The sequence below is a fragment of the Carcharodon carcharias genome, chromosome 22, assembly GCF_017639515.1.
Source record: "Carcharodon carcharias isolate sCarCar2 chromosome 22, sCarCar2.pri, whole genome shotgun sequence".
Taxonomy (NCBI): domain Eukaryota; kingdom Metazoa; phylum Chordata; class Chondrichthyes; order Lamniformes; family Lamnidae; genus Carcharodon; species Carcharodon carcharias.
The window spans coordinates 33,677,008-33,688,046 of NC_054488.1; the positions used below are offsets into that span (position 1 = coordinate 33,677,008).

General features: G+C 39.9%; 1 protein-coding gene across 8 annotated transcripts; it reads left to right on the plus strand.

The window, feature by feature from the left end:
- Positions 1-529: 529 nt before the first annotated feature.
- Positions 530-8,726, plus strand: zgc:174863 (uncharacterized protein LOC100136852 homolog). 8 transcript variants are annotated; one of them, XM_041217189.1, is made up of 8 exons: positions 863-885; positions 1,073-1,388; positions 4,103-4,190; positions 4,281-4,601; positions 5,548-5,838; positions 6,772-6,918; positions 8,292-8,320; positions 8,400-8,726. In XM_041217189.1, the coding sequence occupies exons 3-7, from the start codon at positions 4,106-4,108 to the stop codon at positions 8,303-8,305; spliced, it is 858 nt and encodes a 285-aa protein (XP_041073123.1). In that variant the 5' UTR covers positions 863-885; positions 1,073-1,388; positions 4,103-4,105; the 3' UTR covers positions 8,306-8,320; positions 8,400-8,726. The 8 variants fall into 8 exon arrangements, with proteins under 8 accessions (XP_041073128.1, XP_041073129.1, XP_041073127.1 ...); XM_041217191.1 differs by having other exon boundaries at positions 4,106-4,190; XM_041217192.1 differs by having other exon boundaries at positions 1,073-1,365.
- The last annotated feature ends 2,313 nt before the right edge of the window (positions 8,727-11,039 follow it).

An 11,039-nucleotide genomic window follows, 5' to 3' on the forward strand; every position in this document is an offset into this window, starting at 1 on the left:
AATCACATTTTGATTTAAAGTTTGTAAGGTTCCTTTAAATTTTGTCCTTGGTTTTACAGCTGACCTGAATTAGGGGCTGTGCCTGATTTATCCCAATTTTGTTGATTTGGTTTAATTGGTTTCAATTAAAAGATTATCACAATTAAACTCAGATAAAAACAAAAAACTGCAGATGCTGGAAATCCAAAACAAAAACAGAATTACCTGGAAAAACTCAGCAGGTCTGGCAGCATCGGCGGAGAAGAAAAGCGTTGACCTTTCGAGTCCTCATGACCCTTCAACAGACTGACTGGCTTCATTTGCTGGGCTTATCTTTACACCCTTTTTTGAACAAGAGTTTAACATTTGCAATTCTCCAGTCCTCTACCACCAACCTAGGGTTGGAAAATTATAGACAGTGCTTCCCCACTCTCACTTCCCTCAGTCTCTGCACATATCTCAGCCGGTCCTGGTGTCTTATCTACTTTAAGTACAGAAAGCCTATCCAAAACCTCAGTCTTAAACCTGCCAAGTGTCTGAACGAGCTTCTCTTTCACCATGATCTGAGCAGCAGCGTCTCCCTTGGTAAATACAGCTGCAATACAATTTAGTATCGCCTATTTCCGATTTTTGAACTGAGGTGAGATTTCCTGGAGTATAAGAAGTAGCAAACTATAATTTTTCTTTTCTGCAATAATACTAGTAGAAAGGGCACAGTATAAATTATTTTCAGCAGTTAAGTCACAGGTTTAGATTGTCTTATACAGATAGACTTTATTCCACCTCATTGGCTGAATTGTGCTTGCAAGAAGTCAGGAACAGACTTTCCTCAATGTGAAAAAAATTCTCCTTTAAAACGACTTATCGAATTTAGTTCGCAACAATCTCTTACTTAAATAGTTTCAGGTAAACAAAATCTTTACTTTATCCCTCATGGTAACCTTTAGTGTGTTTCCTGAGCGGCGCAGGGTGGGGAAATCCTGCAGCGGGGCGAGGAATTGGCTTCTTGGCAACAGGCTTGTGTCCAGCCGGATCGAAAGAGAAGGTTTGAAAGGCAGTAAAGGTCTTTGTTTTGTTCATTTCGACACCACAGGCTGAGAGGAGAGATAGTGGAGGGTGGAGGAGCTACCTTTGCTCACTGTTTGTCAATGGCACAAGCTAACAGCCGCTGCTAACTATCCCAGAGTGGACAGTGGATCGAGAGCCAACAGCCGGACTCGCTACCCGCAGATCTCTTGGTTCCGGCTTCAGCTGAGATGTTCGGTTTCGAAATCCCTGAATCATTCGCAGCGATTGTCAGCGTGTCGGATTTTGAAAGGTGACTTTTCCTGGGTCAGTTTGGAGTTGGGCTGGTTGGATCTCCATATTTTGCTTGAGGGAAAAAAAGTACGGCCAGGTTTTCAGAAAATGTGAGAAATATTTTGTTGATTCTTGTGTAAAATGTGTGTTGTGTGTATAATTGAAGAAATTAGCTAAGGATGGAGGAAGGATTGGGTTAACAGAAATAAATGCAGTAAACGAATTTGAAATGTAAAATTCAATTGTTGCAGTATTCCCGGAATTAGAAAGGAATATAAACAGCCGGGGGCCTGACTGCTGGTCTCTGTTTATTGTTCCCTGAGACCCCATCAGAAAGGATTAGTTACATCAAAATATGTATCAGCGCTTTTAGCAGAAATGGCAACAGCCACATCATGCATTGTTACAGCTGAGATAGTGATGTTCGCACTGATCTCCCGAAACTGGCTTCGCCTAACAGATTGGGATCATTTCTTAGAGGCAGTCACAGAATGACAGGATTGTTACGGGGTAGAAGGAGGCCATTCGGCCCATTTAGTCTGCACCGGCTCTCTTGAGCATTTTTACTGAATGCCAATCTCCTGCCTTTTTCCCCGTAACCCTGCAGATTGTTTCTATTGTCTGAATAACATAACCCTCAGCACTATCACCTGGACAGTAAATGTCTCCAGTTTAAAACTTTAAACTCAGGCAGCCATATATAACTACTTGCAAACAATCAAAGCTTGTTAACGGCAAATATAAACTCGAAAGGCATCAGGATATTTAAACAAAGATAAAAGCAAAATACTGTGGATGCCGGAAATCTGAAACAAAAACAGAAAATACTGGAAAAACTCAGCAGGTCTGACAGCATCTGTGGAGAGAGAAACAAATTTAACATTTCGAGTCGGTATGACGCTTCTTCAGAGCCGAAGATAAGTGGAAATGTCATGAAATGTATATTTTTTAAGGGGGGTGCGGCAGGTGGAGCTGGATATAAAGCCAGCGATAGGTGGGGGTTAAAGAGAGATTGTCATGAACTGAAGGACAAAGGGATTGTTAATGGTAGCGGTTAGTGCTAAAAAAGGTGCTGGGAGTGGCATAAAGGTAAGAAAGTAGAATGTGATAATAGCAGAACAAGGGTAGCATTGTGTGAAAGACCAACATAAAAGCAAAATACTGCAGAAGCTGGAAATCTGAAATAAAAACAAAAATAGCTGGAAAAACTCAGCGGGTCTGATAGCATCTGCGGAAAGGAACAAATAATAGTTGGCCCTGTAAGAGATAAGTTGGAGGAGGGGGCAGTGATGGGGAAAAATGATAGAAAATGGGATTAAAAGGCGATAAAACCACAGATAAATGAATAAAAATAAAAATAAGTGGATAAAAAATAAAAATGAATGTAGAAAAAAGGCGTGGGGATGGAAGAGAGAGTTCATGATCTGAAGTTGTTGAACTCAATGTTAAGTCCGGAAGGCTGTAAAGTGCCTCATCGAAAGATGAGGTGCTGTTCCTCCAGTTTGCGTTGAGCTTCACTAGAACAATGCAGCAAGCCAAGGACAGACATGTGGGCATGAGAACAGGATGGTGTGTTGAAATGGCAAGTGACAGGAAGATCTGGGTCATGCTTGTAGACAGACCGAAGGTGTTCCATGAAGTGGTCACCCAGTCTGTGTTTGGTCTCTCCAATGTAGAGGAGACCGCATTGGGAGCAGGAAATGCAGTAGACCAAATTGAAGGAGGTGCAAGTGAAGCACTGCTTCACCTGAACGGAGTGTTTGGGCCCTTTGATGGTGAGGAAGGAGGAGGTAAAGGGGCAGGTGTTGCACCCTCTGTGATTGCCTGGGAAGGTGCTGTGGGAAGGGGATGAGGCATTGGGTTGATGGAGGAGTAGGCCAGGGTGTCCTGGAGGGAATGATCCCTATAGAATGCCAACAGGGGAGGTGAGGGTAAGATTTGTTTGGTGGTGGCATCATGCTGGAGTTGCCGGAAATGGCGGAGGATGATCCTTTGAATGTGGAGGCTGGTGGGGTGAGAAGTGGGGACAAGGGGGACCTGGTTGCTCACTATGTTTATTCTGTAAATGAGCAGTAGAGAGATCAGGATGGTCTGGAGTTTAATCCCTGATTTCGCAAGAATTGCCCCAACAGTTGTGATGTACTCTGTGATGGAATAACTTCAACTGACTTTTTCGGTTATCTTCTACTGGAGTGATGTTGGGAGTTGGGGGAAATCTCCATGGAAATTCTGTGCCAGAGTTGCACAATTGCACAGTGATTGATGGCCATACAGATTGGGCTGACATCCAGGATCAGACCATCGCAGGTCCAGGATTGGACAGCCCCTGGCTCCTAGTAGCAGCTGCAGCCTGCTCCAGAATGTGCCCCATCCGCCTGGGTGTCAAGCATGTCAAACAGTGGGGGGTGGGGAGCTGATCCTGCAAAAAGATGTTGTTGATTCAAAATTCTACAAAACATGTGGGAAATCTGCAATTGGTGCCCGAAACTCTGTCTTCAACATATGTAACCTGCCCCTGTCAAGGTTGGAGCCATTGTGGTGTCCATTTGTATACTGTTGTCAGTTCGTAGATTCCAGGATTCTTGCTGTGAGATTGTAGGAACACAGTACAAAATGCATTTGTTCATTTTTCAGTAACACAAAATATTTATGAACAATCAAAATATTTTAGCAATGCAAATTTCCCTAATGGAATTTTTGGCGCAGCATTATATATCTCTTTAAAATTCCTGAAAGAAAACTAATGTGATGCACAAGAAAAGTGAAATCAGGCTTGATTAAATTCCTGAGGCTTATTGATGTTTCTGTACTTTCCCTAAATAAGCAGATGAACTGCATTCTGGAAATGGGCTCATACCATACAGTGACTTTCCTTTATGTCATCTTATACACAAGAACAACCTTTGCAGAAAGTAAGTACTGTAGTATTTCTCAATATGTACTTCATTAAACACCGATTGTCATTGAGGTAACATGAGTGAAAGTACATTTTTGTTTTCCAGGATTCCTGACTTTTAATTGTGTCCATTCAGTGACAGGAATATTTGATAAAGACACAGAATTGCCGTGCAGTTTCACTACAACTAATAAACAATTTTCATTATATGAACTGAGTATAAATAAAGATGGAAATAGAACAGATGTCTTTAGCAAAAATAAAAATATCAGTGGAGCTCAGGGTCGAATTAAATTGCTTCATCCAAATTCAACGGATGTCTCATTGCTAATCCAGAAAACAAAATTGTCAGATGGTGGAACATATCAATATGATTTGCTATCAAATTCTGGTCATCAAATTCAAACCATCACTCTGAAGGTTAAAGGTGCGTAACAGTATTTCTTTGATATCCTTCCTTGTAAAATATTGGTTGCCACTAATTGGCAACAAATTCCAAATTTCTTCTCATTCTTAAAAAGCTTGATTTGTGTTGATAGGCAACAACAAATTATAAAGAGAGTCATGTTAGAGAGGAATGAACAAATGATCCTGCATTTATATAGTACTTTTCACATCCTCAGAACCTTGTGAAACATATCGCTGATGGTGATTGCTTTGAGTTGTAGCCACAACCTTCTGACTCCCTAAGAGGGAATAGTCCCAACTGAGTCAAACTAATTACCAATCTGCAGCAACATAAAAAAGCGATAGCCTCCCTTTCAATAACATGATTTTGCAATGTTGCTAAACAGTGCCCAGGAAAGGGATTACTAGATTATATATTTTGATTTTTTTTGTCACTCTGTGCATAGCAATCTAGGAAATTTCTTATTCTCCATTTTTAATATTGTGTAAACACTGTAAATGCATTGGTTAACATGGATATTTGACTAACTGTAAATTATGGCAGTCTAGGACTTACCGTTATGTTTTTCCTTCCTCTCTTTCTACACTAAATAAACAGCATCATCAGTGTAAATTTATCACTAGATTAGTGGAGGACACAGGTATACTCCAGAAAAAACACGCAAAATTTATGCATTAGCTAAATTAGACAAAAAATGTATAAAGAAACAGAATTTGAAGCCCCCTAAAGAGTTCCAAATGAAAGTACTCAGAAATCAAGTCAAAATCACAAATTGCTATCAATAAATGTTTTCCTCTATCACACCCTAATCTATTTAATGAGCTTATTGTCATAAATTTGGGAATAATTATTTACCAAAAACTGTTGTTGCATTTACTGGTGAGGAGGAAGCACAAAAACTGCTTCTATATTACTCTACAGTTCTTTCTTATTACAATAATGATAATGCAATCATCCTTTTTAGCTCCATACTGTTTACCAAATGTGACTGCATTCCCAACAACCACACCAATGGGAACAACAAATCTCATTTGTGAAACGACTGGATACCCACTGGCTCAGATTCACTGGTTCATCGACGGAGCAAGCAATCTCACATCCGAGGCTAATACTAGCAGTGCAAAAACCTTGCAAGGATTGTTGAAGATTACCAGCATGCTTCAAATCAAAGAAGTTAATATTTCCAAAGGCAATTATTCTTGTGCTGTGTGGAACGTGGAAGAAAATGTATACGAGGTGCAGCAATATTTTCAAAGTAAGTTCATAGCATTTATTCTTCAAATGATCTTAACAAATTGCTGTTGGAAGAATTAATATCATTAATATATTTAATTCTGAGAATGTGGACAATATTGCAAGATTGTATTTAATATCCATGATTATTTATACCGAAAAGCTTGTGGAAACATTCTTTTTAAATTATTGCAGTACTTTATCTCACAATGTTATTTGAATGTCAATTTTGCCATTGTTAATTAATATTTCCATTGAAGGTTAGAAATAAGTTTCATTATTATGCATACAAGAGCTGAGAGGTTATGCTGGAACTTTATAAAATGCTAGTTAGGCCATAGCTAGAGTATTGCGTGCAGTTCTGGAATTTGCATTATAGGAAGGATGTGATTGCACTAGAAGAGAGTGCAGGGGAGATTTACCAGGATGTTGCCAGGATTGGAGAGTTTTAGTTATGAGGAGAGATTGGATATACTGGGGTTATTTTTCCTGGAGTAGAGGAGATTGAGGGGGGACATGATTGAGGTGTATAAAATTATGAGGGGCACAGATCAGGTAGGCAGGAAGGAGCTTTTCCACTTGGTGGAGGGATCAATAACCAGGGAGCATAGATTTAAGGTAAGGGGCAGGAGGTTTAGAGGGGATGTGAGGAAGAATTTTTTCACTCAGAGGGTGATGGGAATCTGGAACTCACTGCCTGAAAGGGTGGTAGAGGCAGAAACCCTCATAATATTTAAGAAGTAATTGGATGTGCACTTGCGGTGCCATGGCATACAAGGCTATGGGCCTAGTGCTGGAAAATGGGATTAGAATAGTTAGGTACTTGTTTGACTGGTGCAGATTCAATGGGCCAAAGGGCCTTTTTCTGTGCTGTATACTTCTATGACTCTATATAAAGGTTGATGCTGAAACTAATAATTAATTAAATTGTTTTTTTCTAAATTTTCTGTTTCAGTCTTGGATAAGCACCGTAATACTCATCAGCAACGAGCAGAGGAAAGGAAGAAAAATATTCTCATAGCTGTATTTGTGATTTTTCCAGTATGTTTTATAGCATTTGTAATCTTGGCACTTTTGCAGTGCAGCAGAAGACGGCATCCAGGTATGATGGATGTGGAAATGCTTCTTTTTCCTTTCAAAACTTAAGATTATTACATGACCTAATCTTATGTTTTAAAATACTTTCGCTTAGCCTTTATTTTGAATATACCCATAATCTGGTAAGCAATTCAGTTTAGCCTTATCATATGCCAACCGTCTTAAGTTCCAAAACTAAATAAAAAGTGACAGAATCCCATCATTCTGCACAGTTGGAAATTCTGGCTGGCATTCTAATTCACTTGCTAGAGTTGTGTGACTTACATAAGATTTTGGCTGAACCATTGGCAATCAAATACTCTTACCTTACTGATCAGGAACATGTTTGCTGACCAGTTTGCTCCAGAGACAAGCGACACTAAAGTTATAAATGTTGTCTAATTAGTTACAATCTTTAGGTTTAGTTGGGTGAATAGAGGATAGATAATGTACAAAATACAAGCCATGCTTCCACCCCTCCTGTAGTCCCACAAGGAGAAGGAGGAAAAACCCAGGTGGGTGAACTGCTCTGGGGCCCTTCTATTGAGGCATATGCATCAAGCAGTATTGAAAGAGATGTGGGAATAAGTTGCAAACCACAGGTTTCCAAGTTATGCTGTTTGATACAGGGAAAGGCAAATGGGAGAAGAGAAGGAAGGAAATGCTTTAAAAAAAAAATCACTTTCTGGTCATGTGCACCTCTGGCAAAGCTGGCATTTATTTCTCATCCTGAGTAGCCATGAGTAGATGTTGGGCCTTCTCCATTGCAGTTTAATACCACTGTGTGTTTTTCTAGGGTAATTCAGAGGTCAATTCAGACACATTGGTGTGCTACTTGAGTTGCATACAGGACTGTAGACTCCCTTCCTGAAATGACACTAGTGAACAAGTTGGGTATGTAGGACAGTCTTCTGAAAGTGACTGAAGGTTCATGGTGACTTGTCCTGATACCAGCCTTTTTTTAAAAAAAAATCCAAATTCAAATTCTCACATTGTGATGGTGGGATTTGGACTCACATCTTCTGAATTACTAGTCCAGACTTTTGAATTTGAAATTTGGTAATATAATCATTACAATACTGTGCCCACTGAGTCAAGTCAGAGGACTAAAATATTATATATAGGATGGGTGATTGCAATTATTTTGGATCCCTTTAGTTATAAAATCATTTTTATAGTTAGATAAAGGGAGTAGGAGAACTTATTTGAAAATGTGAGCTTTTTTTTATAACTGTTAACATAGTTGTACACAGATTACTGTCTGTCTAACAAATGATTAGAAGTTTTGGAACTATATAAAAAAAATAGACTGCAAATTTCACAGTTGGGCATGTTAATTCAAATTAAATATTATGTGCCAGAAGTAATTAATTAATTGTTGCTTTTCTTTTATTTCAGCAGTTAGAATATAATCTGAAATCCCGATGGTAGGTGTGATTTCAAAAATTAGGACATGTTTGAAAGCTATGCGTCATAGATTCTGTAACTTTTTTTTTCTTTTAACAGATGTCAAGTGACCAGGGAGCTGATGTTTAATGGTGATTGCAGTGAATATTATTTCTCTTGTGACGGATAATAAATGGTTTAGTTTTTGATATCACAGCGTTCCGTAAAAGGAGAAAAAAGGTCTTCAGCCCAATTGTAATTTGAAAAGTGAAGTATGATATTATTGTAAAATCTGATTTAACTTTGATACTGTGATTCATATTTTTCTGTCTAACTTGTAAATATGCTTTTGAAAAACATTTATATTTTTAAACTATTATTACTTTATATTAATAGGTATGTAAAAAATGATTTCCCTTTTCGAGGTCAATAAACGGCTTTCTTGTTTCATCTGCTTGTTTATTTGCTAAAATTCTAGACTATTTTCCATTCAATAAATCTATGTCGCCTTACAGCAATTGCCGTGCAATAATATCAAGCCAAGCTTATCACAAAGAATTTTGTAAAATAACAGGTTCTCTGATATAATTTAAAGATCCACTTAAATCATGGAGGAGTCTGGGCCCAGTTTTCATTTTAATCTTCGCATAACTCTCTAGTAAGGAGCTAAAATGACTCAATTGCAGACTATTAGATGCTGGCACTGTTCTCATGGTGGTGTTCTTCAGCCCAAGCTGTGTTTTAAATAATGGTCCTCAGCTGTTTAAAATTGTTTAACACACTCCTCCTTGTATATGTTACAGGCCAGTCTGAGTTCTGGTATGATAACCAAGTGGTTATGGTACTGGGCTTGTAACCCCAAGATCAAGAGTTCAAATCTCACCATGGCGAATTATGAAACAATGTAATTTCATCTGAATAGGAAGAGATGGAAATGTGTTTGTACTTGAGTTACAGGCCAGTCTGGTGTTGGGGATCAATAAGATGGAAGCATTTATATAATTTCGGGGTAAGATAGCACGCCCAACATCAGTGCTTTCCAGATCCTTCTGGGGAGGAAGTTAATTATCCCGATCTTGTCATATTAGAGTTTTATAACCTGAGCTCTCGTTCATGCCAATGTGTATCTTGCTTTTGGAAAACAAGTGTTCTGACGTTCATCTTTTTAGTATAGACAATTGGATGGCTAATTTCATACATAATTTGTTTTGTTCATTTACGGGATATGAGATGTGGGCATCACTGGCTAGGCCAGCATTTATTGCCCATCCCTAATTGCCCTTGAGAAGGTGGTGGTGAGCTGCCTTCTTAAACTACTGCAACCAATGTGTTGGGGGTACACCCACAGGGCTGTTAGGGAGAGAGTTCCAGGATTTTGACCTAGCAACAGTGAAGGAATGGCAATATATTTCTAAGTTAGGATGGTGAGTGGTTCGGAGGGGCACTTCCAGCTGGTGATGTTCCCTTCTGTCTGCTATCCTTGTCCTGCTAAATGGTGGTGGTCGTGGGTTTGGAAGGTGCTATTGAAGAAGCCTTGGTGAGTTCCTGCAGTGCATCTTGTAGATGGCACACACTGCTGCCACAGTTCATCGGTGGTGGAGGAAGTGAATGTTTGTGGAAGGGGTGCCAATCAAGTGGGCTGTTTTGTCCTGGTTGGTGACCAGCTTCTTAAATGTTGTTGGAGCTGCACTATCCAGGCAAATGGGGAGTATTCCATCACACTCCTGACTTGTGTCTTGTAGACGGTGGACAGGTTTTGGGGAGTCAGGAGGTGAGTTATTCACCACAGGATTCCTAGTCTTTGACCTGCTCTTGTAGCCACAGTATTTATCTGGCCAGTCCAGTTCAGTTTCTGGTCAATGGTAACCCCTTGGATGTTGATAGTGTGGGATTCAGCAATGGTAATGCCATTGAATGTCAAGGAGTGATGGTTAGATTCTGTCTTTTTGGAGATGGTCATCGTCTGACACTTGTGTGGCACGAATGTTACTTGCCACTTGTCAGCCCAAGCCTGGACACTGTCTAGGTCTTGCTGTATTTGAACATGGACTTCTTCAGTTTCTGAGGAGTTGCGAATGATGCTGAACATTGTGCAATCATCAATGAACCTCCCCATTTCTGACCTTATGATGGAAGGAAGGTCATTGATGAAGCAGCTGGGCCTAGGACATTACCCCGAGGAACTCCTGCAGTGATGCCCTGAAGCTGAGGTGATTGATCTTCAACAACCCCAACCATCTTCCCTTGTGCTAGGTATGACTCCAACCAATGGATTTTGATCCCTAATTCCAATTGATTCCAGTTTTGCTAGGGCTCTTTGATGCCATACTTGGTCAAATGCTGCCTTGATGTCAAGTCGCTCTCACCTCCCCTCTGGAGTTCAGCTCTTTTGTCCATGTTTGAAACAAGGCTGTAATGAAGTCAGAGGCTGTGACCCTGGCAGAACCCAAACTGCACCTCAGTGAGCAGGTTATTACTGAGCAAGTGCTGCTTGATAACACTGTTGATGACCCCTTCCATCACTTTACTGATAATTAAAGATGGACTGATGGGGCAGTAATTGGCTGGGTTGGATTTGTTCTGCTTTTTGAGCATGGAACATAGGGGCACGGTAGGTTCTGGATTAATATTGCCAGAACATTGTTAGGGCTCATAGCTTTTACAGTGTCTAGTGCCTTCAGCCATTTATCATGTGGAGTAAATCGAATTGACTGGCATTTGTGGTGCTGGGGATCTCTGGAGGAGGCCGACATGGATCAT

Bases quoted from the DNA above. Each gene is read 5' to 3' on its own strand.
- zgc:174863 (XM_041217194.1), top strand. From the start codon at position 4,106: ATGAACTGCATTCTGGAAATGGGCTCATACCATACAGTGACTTTCCTT. The intron at 4,191-4,280 runs GTAAGTACTGTA...TTTGTTTTCCAG, and splicing joins AAGAACAACCTTTGCAGAAA to GATTCCTGACTTTTAATTGT. The intron at 5,839-6,771 runs GTAAGTTCATAG...TTTCTGTTTCAG, and splicing joins GGTGCAGCAATATTTTCAAA to TCTTGGATAAGCACCGTAAT.